At 47.0% G+C, this 24,547-nt stretch overlaps 1 protein-coding gene across 2 annotated transcripts in view; it reads left to right on the forward strand.

Annotated features, from left to right (window-relative positions):
- ZFHX3 (zinc finger homeobox 3) overlaps positions 1-24,547 on the forward strand; it is a 410,890-nt gene that overhangs the window by 312,752 nt on the left and 73,591 nt on the right. For both annotated transcript variants that reach the window (XM_078669473.1, XM_078669474.1), the window contains one exon: positions 7,212-7,328. In XM_078669473.1, coding sequence (XP_078525599.1) covers positions 7,212-7,328 — 117 coding nt within the window. The remainder of the gene's footprint in view (positions 1-7,211; positions 7,329-24,547) is intronic.

Here is a 24,547-nt window from a genome sequence, read left to right on the forward strand (position 1 = left end):
CTGGGTGCGTGCCCACAGGCCCAGGTTGCTCTGTGTGCAGACCCAGAGCAGGCGCATCATGCGGCACTGGGCTTGTTTCTGAATCAGGCATTGGCCCAGGTCAAGGTCGCCCCACTCAAGCCCCCCGGGGCTCCCTGGGAGCGTGCCCACAGGCCCAGGTTGCTCTGTGTGCAGACCCAGAGCAGGCGCATCATGCGGCACTGGGCTTGTTTCTGAATCAGGCATTGGCCCAGGTCAAGGTCGCCCCACTCAAGCCCCCCGGGGCTCCCTGGGTGCGTGCCCACAGGCCCAGATTGCTCTGTGTGCAGACCCAGAGCAGGCGCATCATGCGGCACTGGGCTTGTTTCTGAATCAGGCATTGGCCCAGGTCAAGGTCGCCCCACTCAAGCCCCCCGGGGCTCCCTGGGTGCGTGCCCACAGGCCCAGGTTGCTCTGTGTGCAGACCCAGAGCAGGCGCATCATGCGGCACTGGGCTTGTTTCTGAATCAGGCATTGGCCCAGGTCAAGGTCGCCCCACTCAAGCCCCCCGGGGCTCCCTGGGTGCGTGCCCACAGGCCCAGGTTGCTCTGTGTGCAGACCCAGAGCAGGCGCATCATGCGGCACTGGGCTTGTTTCTGAATCAGGCATTGGCCCAGGTCAAGGTCGCCCCACTCAAGCCCCCCGGGGCTCCCTGGGTGCGTGCCCACAGGCCCAGATTGCTCTGTGTGCAGACCCAGAGCAGGCGCATCATGCGGCACTGGGCTTGTTTCTGAATCAGGCATTGGCCCAGGTCAAGGTCGCCCCACTCAAGCCCCCCGGGGCTCCCTGTGTGCTTGCCCACAGGCCCAGATTGCTCTGTGTGCAGACCCAGAGCAGGCGCATCATGCGGCACTGGGCTTGTTTCTGAATCAGGCATTGGCCCAGGTCAAGGTCGCCCCACTCAAGCCCCCCGGGGCTCCCTGGGTGCGTGCCCACAGGCCCAGATTGCTCTGTGTGCAGACCCAGAGCAGGCGCATCATGCGGCACTGGGCTTGTTTCTGAATCAGGCATTGGCCCAGGTCAAGGTCGCCCCACTCAAGCCCCCCGGGGCTCCCTGTGTGCGTGCCCCTAGGCCCATGTTGCTGTGTGTGCAGACCCAGAGCAGGCGCATCATGCGGCACTGGGCTTGTTTCTGAATCGGTCATGGGCCCAGGTCAAGGTCGCCCCACTCAAGCCCCCCGGGGCTCCCTGTGTGCTTGCCCACAGGCCCAGATTGCTCTGTGTGCAGACCCAGAGCAGGCGCATCATGCGGCACTGGGCTTGTTTCTGAATCAGGCATTGGCCCAGGTCAAGGTCGCCCCACTCAAGCCCCCCGGGGCTCCCTGGGTGCGTGCCCACAGGCCCAGATTGCTCTGTGTGCAGACCCAGAGCAGGCGCATCATGCGGCACTGGGCTTGTTTCTGAATCAGGCATTGGCCCAGGTCAAGGTCGCCCCACTCAAGCCCCCCGGGGCTCCCTGTGTGCGTGCCCCTAGGCCCATGTTGCTGTGTGTGCAGACCCAGAGCAGGCGCATCATGCGGCACTGGGCTTGTTTCTGAATCGGTCATGGGCCCGGGTCAAGGTTTCCTGCTGTGAACCTCGATTTCTTCCGTGTCTTGCTGGACGCCTAAGCTTCTTGTTTGGCGCTTTGTTTCTTTGGGGTGTTTGAGAGGGAGCTGTCTTTTTATTGGGGGTTGGGTGGGTAGTTGCTACAAGTGCCCTGGGATTCCTGGGAGTCTGGACACTTATTGCACACACTCATACTCAAGTGATATTCACCCTCGGCTGACACTACACCCCTTTCGCCACCCCTACCCCAACTCCCGCCTTCCTTTTCTCTCTCCGAGATCCTGCCTCTTGTTAATGCCCCCTCCCCTCCACCCAGGAGCGGACTCAGCCGCTTCCTTACCCCCCTTCATCGAAGATGAAGCCGCGCCGCTTGATGAGCGAGGCCCAGTGTTATGGGAGAAGAGGACCGTGTAAAGGCAGCACCTGTGATTTGTACCAGAACCCAGGGCCGAAGGTCAGAAAACCTCGATTACTCTTCTGAAAGTTTGTTTTCCTTTCTCTTTTTCATCCATTTTCAAGAGCGTCTTTTCTTTCCTCTCGTTGTTGACGACATAACAAAGACAGGTGGCAGCGGGGCTGTTCATGAATGTATTATTGTATTTATTCCTTACGTTTAAGCCCTCTTCCCGATGCTACCGCTCCTGCAAGGGGAAGATGTGTTCAGTCCCCCAGATGAGCATGGCCGTTCCTTGCCTTGCTTGGGGTGACACCTATGGACCACAGATGGTAATGCAGAAGAAAGATTCAGAGGGCTGCTTTCAAAATACACAATTCCACGTTTTCCTCCATGCGCTGGAAACCCTCACTGCTTTTTTTGGACCAACCCTCCCTCCCTGCTCAAAAGTAACACATGGGAAATACCAAGTTATTCTCTTTGGAACCACTGTTCTGCAATTTCTGGTTTTGGTAATTGGAGAGTGCTCCAGTTTTTCGAGTCTTTCATTTTCTAGCAAATACATACCACTTAGAGTAAAACCGTAGTAATTATCCCCTGCTATTCACATGGTATCAACACCTGTGTCCTTTTTACGTTATGTTGACGAGATGTCCTGAAGATACCTCATTTTAGGGCTGTCTTGACAGTACAACTGTGTACGTGACCTGTTTTGGCCAATTCAGTAAAATATACATGGAATAGGAGCTGGTTCCACACAGGGAAGTATTACTGTTTCACCTCATGTTATTGGTTATTTGGCATATAATTCCACCTTCCGGAAAGTACTCTCATTGTAATGCATAAAATATATTTTACATCTGAAATGTACCCTCCTTCTTACCGGTGTTTATCCCATTCAGTTATTTAACTAGATCATTCATCATATACAGAAAACCGTTCCTTTTTTGCTACCCCTTTCCAATCATTGTCAGAGTTAATAAGACTGAATTTAATTTAATGTACAGCATTGGCGACCAACCTAGAAATATTAGTGCTGCTACCTCAAGTGGGATAAACACCACCACCCAGGCAACATTACAGTACTGACACTCTACCAAGTTAAGCATTTTGAGTGTTTACGTATCCAGTGACTGCTACAATTTGAAGGACTAGTTATTAGATCAAGCTTTTTCTTGGGTCCTTTATTTAGTGCACATCCAAGACACAAAGAAAGGACCTTCTCTGTGGTATTCTATTGTACTGACTAGGTAGACCTCCATTATTAACAGAAATTCCTAGGCATTAGGCTCAATGGAGTCCCTCTGAAGGGTGTCCCCCTCCGGCCCTGTAGGGGAGGGGGCTGAGTTGAAATCCTGGTACCGACCCTCGAAGACTGAGCCTAGGCATACTGTTATCCTCCACAATTGACGCCTGGAGATGAACGAAGGCAATCCTGGCGGAGATGCTTTGTAGCAGTCAATTGGACAGCTTACCAGCACAGCTCATCAGTAGCGTGATGTTTATTGGACTTCGCATGTACGAAGTGCATTGTACTGACAGGCATGGTATATTTACCAGCACAGAATCCTTCGCTGGGGTGGAATGAGGTGTGGGAGGAGCGAAGCAGGCCTGTGGCCCTCATTGTGTGTTATGGAGACACTTGTGTAAACACTTTTGATGACGTGGATAGAATACTATGTACCATACCCATTAATGGGGTTGATGGAGTCCTACAGGTCCCACTGGTGGTGGTGGGGATGCCCATGACACACACAGATGGCTCTTTAGGCCACTTAAAGGCGCACACATGTAGACTCTGTTCTTTTTATGTTGATTTCATAAGTGCAGTGGGTAGTGGTTTGGCTACTACTAGTATACACTCTTGGTAGTGTGAATAGAAAAGTGTGTATGGTGTGGTCAGAGGTGCGCAGATGGGGTGACACCAATGTTGTTACTGATAGATGTATGCTATCCATACATATGTGGTATACAAACACATGTCCAGACTGCTATTTTTAGGTTAACGAAGGATGCTGCACATGAATGCCCTTTCTCCGTCAGTGGATATAAAGGAGTATGTGTTAAATCCAATTGGTGGGCTAGATAAAGGTGTGTGTTTGTGTATTCTACATGAGTGGGGAGACTGATATTGCATTGATCTTCCAGCCTAGAGGTGGACAGAGGGACAAGAACCCTTCACTAGGACATTGGGGTCTTTTCCCAGAAGAAGAAGCCTCATTGGTTGGGGTACGTGGGTCACTCACTGCCAGTGATACCAAAAGTGTGTGGTATGTACCAATGGCGGTAGTTCTGCTTCACACAACGAGAATCCATGAACAGTTTCCGATTTGCAAATTGGCACTGGAATCAAAACACTGTGTAAAAGCTAGACTCAGCCTATAAAGGCACACTCATTACACTGAAGTTTCGGACTGGAGCAGAGGGCGTTTCTTGATATACATTTCCCAGTTCTGCCCCGTCCTCTCTTCTTGCTCTCTGTAATCATGGAGTACAGAGCATGAGGGGTTAATTATTCATGAGTTGGGTTGTCTTTGTTGTATTGAGACATCAATACGGTACCATTTAGTTGTGCGGTGTGTGGAAGGATTTGGAAGGTAACGGTCTGTACAGTTAAGTACTTTGGGGAAGAGCTTGCTGACTTATGGAGAAAGCAATTGAGTGGTATTGATTTGTGTCGTCTTGTAGCATTTTAAGATCGCATCTAGGGATAGCGTCAGACCGCCTTTCCATGCGCTAGTCTTTTGTCTGTAGCTTGTCTTCTAGCTGCTGGGTCCATCTTGCACACACTTTCCCATTCCCCATTTTTCCATCAATTCTGTGCTTTTAGGTTCCATATATCACTTTTCGATGGCTTTCTTAAGGATATCGGTAGAAACTAGTAGATTGCTTGGCAGGTTGGTGACTTTGAGAGTCGGGTAAAGCTGGGGAGGTAATCAGCATACGTCGGGTTTGACTGACTGTCTGAGGTGCTGGTTAGTAGGGGAAACAATCTCATTTCCTTAGAGTGCACAGAAAGAATTCATGTATCAACACCTCAGTGGTTGAATTTCCTTTCATGCAAATGTTGATTTCTTTGCTCACACCAGGAAAAACAGGACATAGTTCGGCTTAGCAATTCATATGTCTTCCAAGAGGTGCAGCTGTATCACGTGCACTGCCCTGCACTATCTGTGTCTTTCTGGCTGTACGACTAGATACCTGTATAACCCAGGAATAGGTAGTATTTGTGAGGCTGTTGTGAGTTGCGCTGCTCGCTCTTTCGATTCTCCAGCCCCCCCCTTGCCTGTCCTCCCCAAGGCTAGGCCTACCTTGTGCCTATAAGTGTCAGGAAATGGATCGAGCGCCAGCCGAGGTGTAATGAAATCTCTGCTGCCCAGAGCTTCTAACCACGTTCCCTGGGCTTGAGAGGTTATTTTTAGTCTGTGGCTTCTGTGGTAATTCAGGGAAACGGAGACCGGTTTCCCAGCTCAGCCGGTGAGATAGGAACCTGCTGAGAAAGCGGTAGCGGGACGGAGGCGGTAGGGGCTGAGAGACTGGGTCAGTGGGTCAACACTCTCGCTTTTCACTGCTGGACGCTTGACCACAAATGCAGCAGACCTTGGGTGTTCATCCGCATCTCAGTACTGCTCAAATCATTGATGTGCAAGGGAAGAGGTTTGTTTGGGGTAGGAGCAGTGTTGAGAGGTACCACCAGCACTGGTCTGACAGGTCCTGGGGTGCTTCAGTGCAGACATGTTGGAGGGATTCCACCTTCTGGAATAGTGCTACGGAACAGGTTTGCGGCAGCATGGCAAAGCTGGCTGTGTCAGTGACGATGAGCGCGGTCGCTAAACCACCCCTATCACCAAGGAAGTTTTCCAGCGCTAAATAATACAATTGTAGCTGTCTTATAATAATAATGACTGTGATAGTAAGAAGCACACCACTAGGAGATGTACAATACCTGAGTGAGGAAATTACTGTATCTCTAAATATGGTTTACAATGTTTCTTCTGTGGCGATGTACAAGTACATTTGGAACCGTAGTTGGGTATAGAGTTACTCATTTATTAATTCCGAATTAAGCAAAGCATCTTGCAGTTAGCGCACTGGAATGTTCACTGGCTTATTCACTGGCTTAAAGAAGGGTTTCACGTAGTTGATCATTGAGTTCAAACATATCATGCGCATCAATAAGTGCTACAGTCTAGTTGCTATGGATGCATTGGCCAATTGTCTGGAGCTGTAGACAAGTTGATGTGTTGAGGTCATCCCGGGTTTCTTTTACCTGAGGATTTCAGGTGGTAAATATGACGACATAATCAGGAAGGATCATCTGGCACCTTAAAATGATTCCAATACTTTCACAAGGGATTATAATAAGGACCAATGTGTTTTTATTTTCATGCTGTCGGTGTAAGAGCTGCAGAAGGAGCATACTCCAGCTTTGAGATCATTTGAACGGCAGAGCGTGGCCCGGGTACATGGGGTGTATGTTTTGGTTATATGGTGTGGTGTTACACTCTAGTAGATAATCTGATGTACAGTTCTTACAATGAATGTTGAAATTGCAGTACTTCACTACACTGCTCATTGCCTAACTTAATTGCCACACGGTAAACGGAGAGTAGATCACTACCAATGTTGTTACTCTTTAAATTGACATCCCACACTGGATGTTAAAATCAAAATGGAGACACTGCTCTGTGTCTGTATGTATATTAATCTTTATTCGATTATGCATCCTAATAATAAAAGATAGAAACATAAAAGCCACATAAAACATTAAAAAACCTTATTATACACAATCCAGTACATTTTATTCAGATAACACACTATATAAGCATTTAGGTACAATTTAAAAGTAGTGGGCCAGCCTGACTTATACATCATTATTTCTTAGGCACACATTATTTTATTCCAATATACATTCAGCAGCAGAGGCATGCTACACTTACCTTCTTTTTATCATTGAAACCTTGTCCATCGATAGGCTTCCCTGGAATCCTACTTTAATTTCACTTCAGCAACCTTCTAGCTTAGCGAGTAGAAAGCAACTTCCTGGTTGCGGCTTGTACCTGTGGTTTAGCCTTGAAGTCACAATATTATGGCCAGTGTACTTTTTCGTTTATGGTTGCTGCAGGGAGTTGCCAAACTCTGTGCCATGCTTAGACTTGTCTTCACATTGGTGGTCGACTCTGTAGCTGCGACGTTGCTTTCGTCTCGAACTCCATTCCATCCTGACCACATGTTGTGTTCATGTTTCTAGCTTCAGAAGAAGTGGCTGAGGATGTGGAAGGAGCTGGCGAGAAGACCGCCCGGGAGCACAATGATTCATCTAAAGACCAGGAGAATGCCGGAGACAAAGAGAGCAGCAAGTGGTCAGGTAAGGATGGCCTCAGTCTCATCCTCCTAACTGCCCCTCCGCTCTTGTGGATAACTGCTGACCGGAAGAGTGGATCCTAGATATCCCAGAATAGCCAGAGGCATTGTACTGTATTGCTTTGCAGCACTTGTGTAGCATGTTGTGCCACTGGTGAGGATGCACATCATTCAGATTTCATGGGCTCCCTTTCGCGTAAATGGGTGGAAGTGTATTGGATGTAGTCTGTCCTATGCTGAAGATGGTGGAGATGTGTGAGGTTCAAAGAAGCACACCAAGATGGTGCAGCATGCATCACAGCGCATACGTAGGTTGTGTTGCAGAGAGTATTTGAATAGCCACAGCTGTAGATATCTACTTTCCAAACTGTATAGTTCATATTTTTTATCATGGGATTATAATGACGGAAAAATCATGTTGTTAAGGCGTTCTCGAATTGGATATGGAGATCTATTCTGCCTATTGAATTAGGCATTGATGTCCACATTTAGGTAGACTGTAAGGACAAGGAGGTTCCATGTGTTTGTGTCTTTTTGAAGGGACGCACAATCAGTAGTGGAGCCAGCAATGAGCTGTCTGACTTGATGATATACAATGATTTTTGCTGAAGCAAGTGCTGTCTATGCCCATGGATTGCTGGGTGAGCTATGCATATAGCTTTAAAAGTGAATCTGTCTAATTAGAGGGAGCCATAGAAGGCACATTGGTCTTCTGTATCCACTGGGAGACATGCAAGGCTGTGCCCTCAAATGTCAGGAGCAAGACAGCCTTCAGAAATATTGTTAGGTCGAGTGAGTACTGAGGGTGGCCTCATGGGGCAGTTATGAGTGTTCTGTGGGGCAGCAGGACTTTTTCATTAAATGTTTCATATCTTTACAGCCCACACCTAGTTCAAAAATTGTACAAAACCTTTCAGAACATTAAAAAATATCTGTAAACATCACTACTGCCGAATTTCATAAATACAGTAGCCTGGAGAAGAACATATAGAGCTGTTGGTAGTGAGAGGGGTGATATATGGGTTTTCGTGTGCGTATTAGGTTAAGAGGTTTTTGGGGGAGAATGGCCAAGGATGGCAGTGTAATCAAGAGTGAGTAGTGAAAGGAGAGTTGTGGGGAGTGAAACAAAAAGGAGGGGTGTGTTAGTGAGCTTGGAAAGGGATGCATATACTGTTGGGGGGGTGAGTTCTGAGAGATGTGTGAATAGTAGGAAATAATTAGTGTGCCACATTCCCTAAAGAAAATGTATTAAAAGACTAGAATATATCACAAAATGTGCTTCTGTCAGTGCTTTCTGAGTTTCAAGACGCATACTATCTATAAAGTTTAAGCCAGATACCTTGACTCTCTTTGTGTGTAGGATGCCACCCCTCAAATGGAGTGCTTTGTTGCCTAATACATTGGCATGTTTTGCCTCTAGTGAGAGGGACATAGACTGCGGTATCTGAACTTTGCCACATATCTATATAATACATACGCGAGAGACCACTTGGAGCTGAAAGTTAAAGAACTTTTCACTTACACGTCAACATTACATTTTCAGCTGTTTTTCTTTCAATGAAAGGGAATATTGGAAATACTTCAAGCCATATATAAAGCACTTCATTTAAGTAGACATATTTGTTAATGTATTTTGGATGTACAATGAATCCTGACAAAACCATCCTTTCCGGTTCCCAAAAGTTCATTACCGTACTAAGAGTGTAATGAAAGCGCCTTCACTGATAAGGAGCCTGGCGCGTTGTGTACAACCGTCTGGGTACTCTGCTCATGGTAAGAAAACAGCTCTGAAGAAAAGGTAATGCACCTAAAAGTGGAGACCTTCACCAGTCAGTAAAGTGAAAGGTTGTGCACTGAAGGTGCTGCGGGTTTGATGATGTAAATGCACTGCAGGCAAGGAGAGACTCTAGAAAAGGTAAGGATGTGCAGAGAGTGGCCCAACACCAGCCGTCAGTGATATAAATGCGTAAATCTTTAGGGTTGTGTATGGTGCAGCAGAATTGGAGACACATTGATGTTTCTAGCATGAAACACTCTGCATGTCTTTTGCTACTATGCAATATTTTGTGTTAAAGACTATCCTTGTTGACACCTGGAGGAGTCTGTAATATTTGAGATTATGACTTGCCTGCTTGTAGATTGGGAAATGCGTGAAGATTATTGAGTGGATCCCCCTTATGTGGTATAAGATGACAGTTAAGTGACTTTAGCGAGTTTGAACTTGTTAAGTATTCAGTGATAGATGGTACACAACACTGTCTGCCAACTGAAAGTAGCATCTGATAGTTAAGTGATATGCTTCCAGTCTGCATATTTAAAGCAGCCTTTGATTTATTAATTCCCTGCTAGCAGACTGCTAGTGCAGACCCCAGTTTCAGATTATAAACTGCCTCTAATATCCAGGTTAGTGCAGGCCTCTATTTGGAAATGTGAAATAATTGCTGATATTCTTAAGAGTGTAGGATGGTATTAGTAGACGTGAAGGAGTCAGAGATATTGATGTGAGTGTAGGTCACTGCATGTAGGTGTAAAGGATCTTTTGCTATTGGAACTAATTTTGACTACTGTTTATACACTTTAAAGCTCCTTTTATGCCCAATATTCTGTGGGTACCTTTTTGTAAGAATTAAGGACTAGTACTGGTACTTTTTTGTGGATATAAAATACTATCGTATATTTAATGTGTATATATATATCTATATAAAAAAATATATATATATATTTTTTTTACAACGTTCCAACTTATCCAAGTCGGAAAAAGGCAAGCACACTGGAATCCGATTGAAAAATATTTATTTGCAAACCCCCCTTCACCCCTGACAGACGCGTTTCGCTACTCTAGCTTCGTCAAAAAAAAATAATATATATATATATAATTTGTTGATGGTAAAGATCTTTTCACATTCTGTTTAGTGTTAACCACTGTTCATTGACGTTAAGGACCCTTTGATGTTCAAGTTAGTGTAGATTCTGTTTTGCAGGAATTAAGGAGTACTGTTTATTTTTTACAAGATACTAAAGGTCATTTTGTTGATGTTAAGGGAGCCTTTCACTTTCAGTTTAGTACTGACCACTGTTCATCAAAGTCAAGGATCCTTTGATTGTCAACTTAGTGTAGTTTTATGGGCCTGACCATTTCATATTTGGACTAGTCCTGGCTCTTGTTTGTAGACATTAAATATTAATATAATACAGTGTTTGTCATATTCAGTTTTCAGCTTTCTAGATTTCATATTCAATCTAGTGTCGGTCACCATTTGTAGACACCACGGGTCCTTTGATATTCCTTTTACTGTCAGGCACTGTTTGTAGTCAATAAGGATGATCTGAAATTCACTATTGTATAAGCCAATGTTTGTCAATGTTATGAATCCTTTGAAATTCAACACAGTGGATGCCAATGTTGGTAAACAATAAGGATCCTTGGATGTTCATTCTATTGTATTAGTGAACGAAAAGGGTAGCTGAACCGTTCCTAGTAGAAAGAAAGCTGTGTATTAGGCGTGACCATGGGTGTGTATGTGGCACCCTTGGGCATCCATTATGTTGGAATTATTTGCCTCACACACCCGGATGAGTGTCATGCTTCATCATCGGCGTTGCTCCTCGTCGGGGAGGCGGTGCAATCCCCGACGGGCTCACCTATTGTATTCCCTCTTTTGTTAGGACTAGAATAGACCCCCATTTGTAAATATGAAGTAGCTCCTTATATTTGTAGAGCAGTAGGATTTTGTTTCCAAGACGAATCACCCACTTAAGCTCAAATTTGTAAGTGTGCAGTAGTAGTTTTTGATATTCCAGTTAATGTCTGCTTCCATTTGTAAGTGTGCAGCAGATTCTAAAATAAGGCTACCACAGGTTTGAAGGAACATTCGCTTCTATGCTAGGAATGGCTGCCCATGTAGATGTGAAGGAGTATCGGATTATGCTGCTAATATCAGTTCTCCTTGTAGATGTGGAGGCGCCTCTGGTAGTCTACTGGTTTCGGCTCACCAATGTAGATGTGAAGGAGCCTCTGATATTCTGCCAGTGTCTACTCCCGGTGTAGAAGTGAAAGAACCTCTGATATATTGCTGGTATGGATTCCCAAGTTTGAAGGTTCCTCTAATATTCTGCTGGCATTTTCTTCAGAGGTTTAAGGAACCTCTGATATTTAGCTGGTATTGGCTCCATAGATTAGAAGGGACCTCTGTTATTCTACTAGTATTGGCTCCCCTGTGTAGATGTGAAGAAGGTGCTGATTTTTAGCTAGTGTCAGCTCCCAGTGTAGATGTGAAGGAATCTCAGATAATCTGCTAGGATTGGTTCCTTTTGTAAATGTGAGGGAGCCTTTTATATTCTGCTAGTATTGGCTCCCCATTTAATTGTGAGGGAGCCTCAGATATTCTGCTGGTATCGGCTGTACATATAGACGTAAAATTGCCTCTGGTGTTCTGCTAGTGACTCCATGTGTATATGTGAAGGAACTTTTCTAGATGTGAAGAATCAACGGACATCCTGCTAGTCTTGGCTCGCCATTTAGATGTGAAGGAGTTTGATGTTCTGCTAGTATCGGCTCCATGTTTAAATGTGAAGGACCCTCTGATATTCTGCTGGTGGCTCCCTGTATAAACATGACGGAGCCTCTGTAGATGTGAAGAATGATCTGATATTCTGCAAGTATTGTATCCCCATTTAGATGTGAAGGGGCTTCAAGTAATATGTTGGTATTGAATCCTGGTGTAGATGTCAATGAGTCGCTGCTATCTGCTAATATTGTCTCCCACTGGAGATGCCAAGAAGCTGCAGATATTTTGCTAGTATCAGATCCCAGTTTAGATGGAAAGGAACCTCTAATATTCTGCTAGTTTGGGCTTTTGCTGTAGATGGGAAGATGCCTCCGATATCTGCTAGTATTGGCTTCCATATAAAGAGATGGAGAATCCTCTTTTGCTCTGATAGTATTGGCTCCCTGTGTGGACGTGAAAGAACCACTGATATTCTACTACTATTACCTCCCCTTTGTAGATGTTAATAACAGGTTGATATTATGCTAGAATTGGCTCCATCTGTGATGTTATGGAGTCTCTGATATTCTGCATGTATCTGCTCCCCGTGTTCATGAGAATGAGCCTCTTATATTCTTCCGCGATGGGATCTCACTCTAGATGTGAAGGAGCCTCTGATAGTCTGCTAGTATGAGCTCCCCATATAGATGTGGAGGAGCCATTGATATTCTGCTAGTATGGGTTCCCCACGTAATTGCAGTGGAGCCTCTGATATTCTGCTAGTATCTGCTCCCCATGTACATGTGAAGGCACCTCGGATATTCTCTTTGTATCAGTTCCCTATGTAGATGTGAAGGGACCGCTTATATTCTGCTAGTATGGGCTCCCCTTGTACATGTAAAGGAGCCTTGTATATTCTGCTACTATAGGCTCCCCGTGGAGATGTGATGGAGCACCGGATATTCTGCTAGTATCAGCTCCCCGTGTAGATATGGAGAAGCGTCGGATATTCTGCTGCTATGGGCTCCTCGTGTACATGTGAAGGAGCCTCGGATATTCTGCTGCTATGGGCTCCCTGTGTACATGTGAAAGGGCCTTGTATATTCTGCTGCTATGAGCTCCCCTTGTTCATGTGAATGAGCCTCTATATTCTGTTGCTATGGGCTCCCCGTGTAGATGTGAAGGAGCCTCTTATATTCTGCTAGTACTGGATCCCCGTGTAGATGTGAAGGAGCCACGGATATTTTGCAAGTATCAACTACCTGTGTAGATGTGAAGGAGCCTCAGACATTTTGCTGCTATGGGCTCCTCATGTAGATGTAAAGGAGCCTCTGATATTCTGCTAGTACTGTCTCCCCATGTACATGTGAATGAGCCTCGAATATTCTGCTGCTATGGACTCCCCATGTAGATGTGAAGGAGCCTCGGATATTCTGCTAGTACTGGCTCCCCGTGTACATGTGAATGAACCTCAGGGATCACTAGTGAAGTTGCGCCTCATATTTTTGAATCATATGTTTACACGCAAGATTATTTGGATAGGGTGTCTGCCTTTTACAGTGTTATTATATGTCTATATCCCTAATGATATACTGCACATCCCACTTTTTCCTCACCTCTATGCACCAATTGCTACCTCATATACTCTGGTTGCTCACTAGTGTCACTTTAGGTCCTATTTTAACTTCTGGCTGCAATTGTTTTTTGCTACTGATCCATATACCTCATTGATTGATTTTTGATTTACTATCTGTCTCCATCCTTTGCGGTAAGGTGAACCCGTTCCACTCCTCTCCTTGGACTGCACCAATTACCACTGCCTACATCCTGTTTTCGTTGTATTTTGAGTCTGACTGTGATTATTGTATTTAGATTTTGATTCTGACCATGTTTACAACGACCGCTGAGTCTGATTGTGATTACTGTATTTAGACACAGTGATTTAGATTTAGATACATACTACCTCATATCTCTCTTGGACGCTACCTCATATCTCTTTTGGATGCTCACTAGTGTCACTTATGACTCCCTAGCTCCTACACCCAACATTACAGCCTCTAAAATGGAGCGCAACGGCAAGCACACTTTTAGAATTAACTACCCTTCCACCCTCACCAAAAAAGCCACTAAACGTTTTAAACATAACTTCATGAGGTCGCACCCTGAAACACCCTTTGCCGACACCTACTTCTCACCGGGCAATGGAGCCCTGAATACCGATATCATCTTCCACACCTCACGCAGAGCCCAATGGAGAAAAGCGTTCCTAACCCTGCTCACCGTCTCCTCCACCAGGAAAACAACTCATGGCCTAACTCTCTCTATCACACCTTCCCACCTCTTCCCTGGCAGGACTACCATTACTATCTATAACAACGGGATTGTCCTAATTCAATCCACGGACAAGAACCTGGAACTACTAGACAACCTGTTCCCCAAGTTCAAAGAGCACCTCTCCAATCTGCGGACCCCCACCCAGATCTCCACCAGCACTATCACCCCTGACGTCGCAGCCCCCACCTACAACACCTCTACCCCCAGCACCCCAGTAAATGGCCCACCTGCTGTTAACACCCCACACTCCCCAAGGACAGATACCCCCAGCGCCCCAGTAAATGGCCCACTTGCTGTCAACGCCCTACATTCCCCAAGGACAGACACAATCGACGCCACCTCCTATACTAACCGCCCCTCTAACATGATCCCTTTTACCCCCACTCACATCCCCCCTATCCCTCTCCGCCCTGACATAACAACCCCCACCCGCAACACGCCACCTGAACACACCACCGCTCGGACTTTATCCACCCCCCCTCCCATCCCCCCCACGACAGAGGCCTCTCCCTCCCCAGCTCCCTCCCCACTCTCACCCACGACACTCTCACACCTGACAGAACAACTCTCACCCACAACACACCACCATCTGATAACATCACCACTCGGAGTCTATCCACCCCACCCTCCCTTACCCCCCACGGCGGACACCTTTCCCCCCCCAGCTCCCTCCCCACTCCCACCCACGACACTCACACCCTCCCAACAACACACACAGAACATACCACCTCCCCTACCTTAGCATCCCCCTCTCTCCCACCACCTATTCTCAGCCCTCACTACCCTCCGGTCTCCCCCACTGTCTTCAGCCTTCACTCACTCTTCCACACACCGGCACCGTCTCCCACTGACGGCACCACCTATGCCTCCCACCCACCGCCTTCACCGCCTACTTCACCCACACCCCGCCCACAAACACGCCCACTCTTTGAATGCCATCCCACCCATTTGCTCCGCAGAACATTCCAACAACGCTAGTATATCCCCCCCTTCGATTCCCTGCCCGCTTTCCAGCTCACTACACAACCATTCACCAAGGGCTCGCACCACCTACGCCAGCCCCAATGCACCCCCTGACCTGACTTTACCCACTCTCCAACAAGTTAAAGAGGATATTCTACAAATCAAAAAAGATGTCCACGCAATCAAAGACCTTCTCTCATCACAGCCCAGTCTACCTCCCATCATCCCTCTACCCTACAATGGACGCACCCGCCCTACATACCCTCGCCTCCAACGACATCCGCGCTGGCCGACTATCCCCGTTCGCAACAACTCCCACCGCCCCCGCCGTGTCCTCAACCCATTGTCGGACCGCGATCTATGCTCTCTCCTACGCTCTTATGGCCCAGGTCCGGAAAAACACATATCCAGCACACACATCCCCATACCCACAATTCTTACAAACCCTCTGAGGCTCCCAACACTCAACAACAGAGGTTCCGTCCCTAACAACCTCAGAAAAGTTCCCCTCACTCTAGAAAGCTCGACCACCCTTCTCTCTCCCAAACTCAAATGCATCCTACTCAACTGCAGATCGGCCCAGAGACACGCCTCCGACATCGCTGATCTCGTCTCAGCTAGGGATCTGGACCTGGCCATTCTAACAGAAACTTGGCTCACTGAAGCCTCTACCCCGATTATGGACATACAAGTCCCCCCCAACTATCACATCATTAGGCTAGACAGGTCTTCAGACAAGACGGGCGGGGGAATTGCATGCATTTTTAGAAGTAACCTCTCCGTTACTAAAGTCACCTCCCCCTCCCCCTCCCTCTCCTCCTGTGAACTCCTCTGCCTCGACATCACCAGCGAGGGCAAACAAGTTTGTGCTTTACATCTCATCTATCACCCGCCTGGTGACAATCTCATATTCACCCAACAACTCATGGAAATGATCACTTCCAATGCCGGTCGGCAGACCACCCAAGTCTACCTGGGTGACTTCAATCTCCACTGGAATGATCAGAAAGACACAGTGGTGAATAGTCTCAAAACTTTCCTTAATGCGCTTGACCTCACCCAAATATGCGATAGACCAACACATGACAAAGGCGCGATACTTGATCTCATCATTGCCAAAGAGAATTCTACACAACTGGAGACGATTCTACCCTGCGACTGGTCAGATCACCACATTATCACCTTCTCTATCAATGAAAAAGTTAAACCTAACCCGGCTCAACCAATCAAATCCAAAACATGGAAAAGGGACATGAAGAATCTCAACCCCTCTACTCTGCCTCCCCACGTCGGCAATCTCCTCCTTCCCCCTTCAGGTGCCTCGGATGTTCAATCACTGACTGACCACTACCTTGAATCTATGAATACATTAGTCAATGAAGTCGCCCCACTGCAACTGAAGAGAGTCTCCACCAAAACTTCTAACCCCTGGTATGACGACAGACTCAATGACGACAGGCGTTCGATGCGAATGGCAGAGCGCACCTGGAGAGCGGACCCTTCAGCACTGCACCTCAAAAGGTTCAAAAACAAGAGAAATGCCTACTTCAGGAAAATAAAGCGCACAAAGTTGGACTTCTTCAGCCGCCAGCTGGACCAAGCAAAAAACAGGCCAAGAAAACTGTTCGAACTAATCAAGACCCAAACAAAGGCACAACCCTTACAATCAAATAGCACAACAAGCGACTCCCCACACTGTGAAGACTTCTCTGCTTTCTTTAAGCTAAAGACTGACAACATAAGAAATGACCTCATCATGGATGTAAGCCGATTCCCCAACCACACCAGAATGGCTAACACTCAACCCAAAAACATGGCATCTTGGCTGTACTTCGGAAGAAACAATACACAATCTGCTCTGCACCTTGAAGCCCTCTAATCACCTCACAGACCCTCTACCTGCTAATGCTGTAAAAGACTTCATCCCCTTGCTCCTCCCTCTCTGGACCAAAATCATCAACTGCTCGCTGCAACAAGGCCTCATTCCAGACTCCCTCAAGGTGGGGCAAGTCACGCCTATACTCAAGAAACCTACAGCTGATCCGTCTGACCTAAACAATTACCGGCCCATCACCAATATCCCCACCCTGGCCAAACTGCTGGAGAAATGTGTCCAACTCCAACTAACAAGACACATTGACCAATTTGACCTCCTCAACTCTCATCAATCAGGCTTCCGAGCGAAACATAGTACGGAAACAGCTATGACACACATAATTGATGACGCCCTCCAAATTCTTGATCGCAATGAGTCCTGCCTCCTCATCCTTCTTGACCTCTCGTCAGCATTTGACACGGTCAAACATGAGAACTTGCTGGAGCTGCTAAGCACTAGAATGGGACTATCTGGAACGGTTCTCAAATGGTTTTCGTCCTTCCTTCACAACCGGTCTCAGAAGTTCAAGATCGACAATGTGCTATCTTCACCTGTGCCTGCAGATCTAGGTGTTCCACAAGGATCCTCCCTCTCCCCCACATTGTTCAACCTCGTCATGGAACCGCTCGCCACCTTGCTCCAAGCTTCTAATGTCCAATTTCATATGTACGCCGACGACACACAACTATACCTAAAGCTTCAATCCCCGGAAGATATCAAACTTCTGAATTCCACGCTTATTAACACTCAATCTTGGCTAGCCGATAATCACCTCAAACTAAATGCTCTGAAAACTGAGTTCCTTCTCATCTCACCCCCGGCGAAAATTTCAACCACCCAAACATGGCTCAACAACCTAACAGCACTCAATGTCCAACCCACCATCGTGGACTCAGCGAAATCCCTAGGCATCACACTGGATGCCAAGCTCAACATGCAGCAGCACGTCAGCAAAGCCACAAAATCAGCTAATTTCCAAATCAACACACTGAGGAAAATTAAACCCTTCCTCCCTGCTGAAGACTTCCAAACTGCTGTACAAGCGTTAGTCATCCCTCGAATAGACTACGGAATTGTGGCCCTCAGCGGACTCCCGCTATCCACAACAGCACCCTTAAGAGCCTCCCTGAACGCTGCCGCAAGACCCATTACTGGCTCAAGAAAACATTCGCATATTTCCCCAGACTTAAAGTCCCTAAAATGGCTGCCTTTTGAAGCCAGAATACAACTAAAAATTGCAGTTATGACACACGCGGCAGTGCACCACAATGCACCCAACTACCTCGCTCAAAAGTTGTCTATATCAGGAGGTTCGAGATCCAATAGAAGCTCAAAAAATCTACTCCTGAAACCCCGTAGATTCCGGAAAGAGAAAACTTACAAGCGCTCCTTCTCAGGAATGGCACCCAGGATCTGGAATGCGCTCCCTCCTGAAACCAGGCGTATCTCCTCCACTGCACTCTTCAAGAAAGAGGTGAAAACCATCCTTCTGGCCAAGATCTCCTGAACGTTATAGGTGTTGGATCAGAGACTCTGCATTGCTTTGTGTCAATGCTCACCTTGTCCTTTGGCACTATACCTCTACTTGAGGGAGACACTACTACGCTACTTTCTTACTACCAACCAATATATGATACACGTTGGGTCACTGATTCACCCTCCCGGTGCCCCCACTCAGTGCTCTCTCTATACTAAAACACTGTTATAAGCCTTCCACACACCCAAAGTGTACCTGAACACCTCTGTAGTGGGATCAATGACTTGTGCCGTCTTACATTACTTGTTTACCTGACTGTATTTTGATATGTTTTATGTATGTTATTATCCTTTCATGTTAGTGACTACTACATTGCTCCCATTACCTCTGTTCATTCCTACTGCCCCTACCCCTTTCATTGTGAAGCGCTCTGATATCTGTAAGGATCTTGTTCGCGCTATATAAAACGTTGAATAAATAAATAAATAAATAAATAAATAACCTCGTGTATTCTGCTAGTACTGGCTCCCCGTGTACATGTGAATGAGCCTCGTATATTCTGCTAGTACTGGCTCCCCGTGTACATGTGAAGGAGCCTCGTATATTCTGCTGCTATGGGCTCCTCATGTAGATGTGAATGAGCCTCGTGTATTCTGCTAGTATCAGCTCCCCGTGTACATGTGAAGGAGCCTCGGATATTCTGCTAGTACTGGCTCCCCGTGTACATGTGAATGAGCCTCGAATATTCTGCTGCTATGGACTCCCCATGTAGATGTGAATAAGCCTTGTGTATTCTGCTAGTACTGGCTCCCTGTGTACATGCGAAGGAGCCTCGTATATTCTGCTGCTATGGGCTCTTCATGTAGATGTGAATGAGCCTCATGTATTCTGCTAGTATCAGCTCCCCGTGTACATGTGAAGGAACCTTGGATATTCTGCTAGTACTGGCTCCCCGTGTACATGTGAAGGAGCCTTGTATATTCTGCTGCTATGGGCTCCTCATGTAGATGTGAAGGAGCCTCGGATATTCTGCTAGTACTGGCTCCCCATGTACATGTGAAAAAGCCTCGGATATTCTGCTAGTACTGGCTCCCCGTGTACATGTGAATGAGCCTCGAATATTCTGCTGCTATGGACTCCTCATATAGATGTGAATGAGCCTTGTGTATTCTGCTAGTACTGGCTCCCCGTGTACATGTGAAGGAGCCTCGTATATTCTGCTGCTATGGGCTCCTCATGTAGATGTGAATGAGCCTCATGTATTCTGCTAGTATCAGCTCCCCGTGTACATGTGAAGGAGCCTTGGATATTCTGCTAGTACTGGCTCCCCGTGCACATGTGAAGGAGCCTTGTTTATTCTGCTGCTATGGGCTCCTCATGTAGATGTGAAGGAGCCTTGGATATTCTGCTAGTACTGGCTCCCCATTTACATGTGAAGGAGCCTCGTATATTCTGCTGCTATGGGCTCCTCATGTAGATGTGAATGAGCCTCATGTATTCTGCTAGTATCAGCTCCCCGTGTACATATGAAGGAGCCTTGGATATTCTGCTAGTACTGGCTCCCCGTGTACATGTGAAGGAGCCTTGTATATTCTGCTGCTATGGGCTCCTCATGTAGATGTGAAGGAGCCTTGGATATTCTGCTAGTACAGGCTCCCCATGTACATGTGAAGGAGCCTCGTATATTCTGCTGCTATGGGCTCCTCATGTAGATGTGAATGAGCCTCATGTATTCTGCTAGTATCAGCTCCCCGTGTACATGTGAATGAACCTCATATATTCTGCTAGTACTGGCTCCCCGTGTACATGTGAATGAACCTCGTATATTCTGCTAATACTGGCTCCCCGTGTACGTGAAGGAGCCTCGTATATTCTGCTGCTATGGGCTCCTCATGTAGATGTGAATGCGCCTTGTGTATTCTGCTAGTATCAGCTCCCCGTGTACATGTGAAGGAGCCTTGTATATTCTGCTGCTATGGGCTCCTCATGTAGATGTGAAGGAGCCTCGGATATTCTGCTAGTACTGGCTCCCCGTGTACATGTGAATGAACCTCATATATTCTGCTAGTACTGGCTCCCCGTGTACATGTGAATGAACCTTGTATATTCTGCTAGTACTGGCTCCCCTTGTACGTGAAGGAGCCTCGTATATTCTGCTGCTATAGACTCCTCATGTAGATGTGAATGAGCCTTGTGTATTCTGCTAGTACTGGCTCCCCGTGTACATGTGAAGGAGCCTCGTATATTCTGCTGCTATGGGCTCCTCATGTAGATGTGAATGAGCCTCATGTATTCTGCTAGTATCAGCTCCCCGTGTACATGTGAAGGAGCCTTGGATATTCTGCTAGTACTGGCTACCCGTGTACATGTGAAGGAGCCTTGTATATTCTGCTGCTATGGGCTCCTCATGTAGATGTGAAGGAGCCTCGGATATTCTGCTAGTACTGGCTCCCCGTGTACATGTGAAGGAGCCTCGTATATTCTGCTGCTATGGGCTCCTCATATAGATGTGAAGGAGCCTCGGATATTCTGCTAGTACTGGCTCCCCGTGTACATGTGAATGAACCTCATATATTCTGCTAGTACTGGCTCCCCGTGTACATGTCTATGAACCTCGTATATTCTGCTCGTACTGGCTCCCCGTGTACGTGAAGGAACCTCGTATATTCTGCTGCTATGGGCTCCTCGTGTAGATGTGAATGAGCCTCATGTATTCTGCTAGTATCAGCTCCCCGTGTACATGTGAAGGAGCCTTGGATATTCTGCTAGTACTGGCTCCCCGTGTACATGTGAAGGAGCCTTGTATATTATGCTGCTATGGGCTCCTCATGTAGATGTGAAGGAGCCTCGGATATTCTGCTAGTACTGGCTCCCCGTGTACATGTGAATGAACCTCATATATTCTGCTAATACTGGCTCCCCGTGTACGTGAAGGAGCCTCGTATATTCTGCTGCTATGGGCTCCTCATGTAGATGTGAATGAGCCTTGTGTATTCTGCTAGTATCAGCTCCCCGTGTAGATGTGAAGGAGCCTCGTATATTCTGCTGCTATGGACTCCTCATGTAGATATGAAGGAGCCTCGGATATTCTGCTAGTACTGGCTCCCCGTGTACATGTGAATGAACCTCGTATATTCTGCTAGTACTGGCTCCCCTTGTACGTGAAGGAGCCTCGTATATTCTGCTGCTATGGGCTCCTCATGTAGATGTGAATGAGCCTCGTGTATTCTGCTAGTATCAGCTCCCCGTGTACATGTGAAGGAGCCTCGTATATTCTGCTGCTATGGGCTCCTCGTGTAAATGTGAAGGAGCCTCGGATATTCTGCTAGTACTGGCTCACCGTGTACATGTGAATGAACCTCGTATATTCTGCTAGTACTGGCTCCATGTGAAGGAGCCTCGTATATTCTGCTGCTATGGGCTCCTCGTGTAAATGTGAATGAGCCTCGGATATTCTGCTAGTACTGGCTCCCCGTGTACATGTGAATGAACCTCGTATATTCTGCTAGTACTGGCTCCCCTTGTACGTGAAGGTGCCTCGTATATTCTGCTGCTATGGGCTCCTCATGTAGATGTGAATGAGCCTCGTGTATTCTGCTAGTATCAGCTCCCCGTGTACATGTGAAGGAGCCTCGTGTATTCTGCTGCTATGGGCTCCTCGTGTAAATGTGAAGGAGCCTCGGATATTCTGCTAGTACTGGCTCCCCGTGTACATGTGAATGAACCTCGTATATTCTGCTAGTACTGGCTCCCCGTGTACATGTGAATGAACCTCGTATATTCTGCTAGTACTGGCTCCCCGTGTACATGTGAATGAGCCTCGTGTATTCTGCTAGTATCAGCTCCCCGTGTACATGTGAAGGAGCCTTGGATATTCTGCTAGTACTGGCTCCCCGTGCACATGTGAAGGAGCCTCGTATATTCTGCTGCTATGGGCTCCTCATGTAGATGTGAATGAGCCTCATGTATTCTGCTAGTATCAGCTCCCCGTGTACATGTGAAGGAGCCTTGGATATTCTGCTAGTACTGGCTCCCCGTGCACATGTGAAGGAGCCTTGTTTATTCTGCTGCTATGGGCTCCTCATGTAGATGTGAAGGAGCCTTGGATATTCTGCTAGTACTGGCTCCCCATTTACATGTGAAGGAGCCTCGTATATTCTGCTGCTATGGGCTCCTCATGTAGATGTGAATGAGCCTCATGTATTCTGCTAGTATCAGCTCCCCGTGTACATATGAAGGAGCCTTGGATATTCTGCTAGTACTGGCTCCCCGTGTACATGTGAAGGAGCCTTGTATATTCTGCTGCTATGGGCTCCTCATGTAGATGTGAAGGAGCCTTGGATATTCTGCTAGTACAGGCTCCCCATGTACATGTGAAGGAGCCTCGTATATTCTGCTGCTATGGGCTCCTCATGTAGATGTGAATGAGCCTCATGTATTCTGCTAGTATCAGCTCCCCGTGTACATGTGAATGAACCTCATATATTCTGCTAGTACTGGCTCCCCGTGTACATGTGAATGAACCTCGTATATTCTGCTAATACTGGCTCCCCGTGTACGTGAAGGAGCCTCGTATATTCTGCTGCTATGGGCTCCTCATGTAGATGTGAATGCGCCTTGTGTATTCTGCTAGTATCAGCTCCCCGTGTACATGTGAAGGAGCCTTGTATATTCTGCTGCTATGGGCTCCTCATGTAGATGTGAAGGAGCCTCGGATATTCTGCTAGTACTGGCTCCCCGTGTACATGTGAATGAACCTCATATATTCTGCTAGTACTGGCTCCCCGTGTACATGTGAATGAACCTTGTATATTCTGCTAGTACTGGCTCCCCTTGTACGTGAAGGAGCCTCGTATATTCTGCTGCTATAGACTCCTCATGTAGATGTGAATGAGCCTTGTGTATTCTGCTAGTACTGGCTCCCCGTGTACATGTGAAGGAGCCTCGTATATTCTGCTGCTATGGGCTCCTCATGTAGATGTGAATGAGCCTCATGTATTCTGCTAGTATCAGCTCCCCGTGTACATGTGAAGGAGCCTTGGATATTCTGCTAGTACTGGCTACCCGTGTACATGTGAAGGAGCCTTGTATATTCTGCTGCTATGGGCTCCTCATGTAGATGTGAAGGAGCCTCGGATATTCTGCTAGTACTGGCTCCCCGTGTACATGTGAAGGAGCCTCGTATATTCTGCTGCTATGGGCTCCTCATATAGATGTGAAGGAGCCTCGGATATTCTGCTAGTACTGGCTCCCCGTGTACATGTGAATGAACCTCATATATTCTGCTAGTACTGGCTCCCCGTGTACATGTCTATGAACCTCGTATATTCTGCTCGTACTGGCTCCCCGTGTACGTGAAGGAACCTCGTATATTCTGCTGCTATGGGCTCCTCATGTAGATGTGAATGAGCCTCATGTATTCTGCTAGTATCAGCTCCCCGTGTACATGTGAAGGAGCCTTGGATATTCTGCTAGTACTGGCTCCCCGTGTACATGTGAAGGAGCCTTGTATATTATGCTGCTATGGGCTCCTCATGTAGATGTGAAGGAGCCTCGGATATTCTGCTAGTACTGGCTCCCCGTGTACATGTGAATGAACCTCATATATTCTGCTAATACTGGCTCCCCGTGTACGTGAAGGAGCCTCGTATATTCTGCTGCTATGGGCTCCTCATGTAGATGTGAATGAGCCTTGTGTATTCTGCTAGTATCAGCTCCCCGTGTAGATGTGAAGGAGCCTCGTATATTCTGCTGCTATGGACTCCTCATGTAGATATGAAGGAGCCTCGGATATTCTGCTAGTACTGGCTCCCCGTGTACATGTGAATGAACCTCGTATATTCTGCTAGTACTGGCTCCCCTTGTACGTGAAGGAGCCTCGTATATTCTGCTGCTATGGGCTCCTCATGTAGATGTGAATGAGCCTCGTGTATTCTGCTAGTATCAGCTCCCCGTGTACATGTGAAGGAGCCTCGTATATTCTGCTGCTATGGGCTCCTCGTGTAAATGTGAAGGAGCCTCGGATATTCTGCTAGTACTGGCTCACCGTGTACATGTGAATGAACCTCGTATATTCTGCTAGTACT

The sequence above is a fragment of the Lissotriton helveticus genome, chromosome 12 (assembly GCF_964261635.1).
Source record: "Lissotriton helveticus chromosome 12, aLisHel1.1, whole genome shotgun sequence".
Classification (NCBI taxonomy): domain Eukaryota; kingdom Metazoa; phylum Chordata; class Amphibia; order Caudata; family Salamandridae; genus Lissotriton; species Lissotriton helveticus.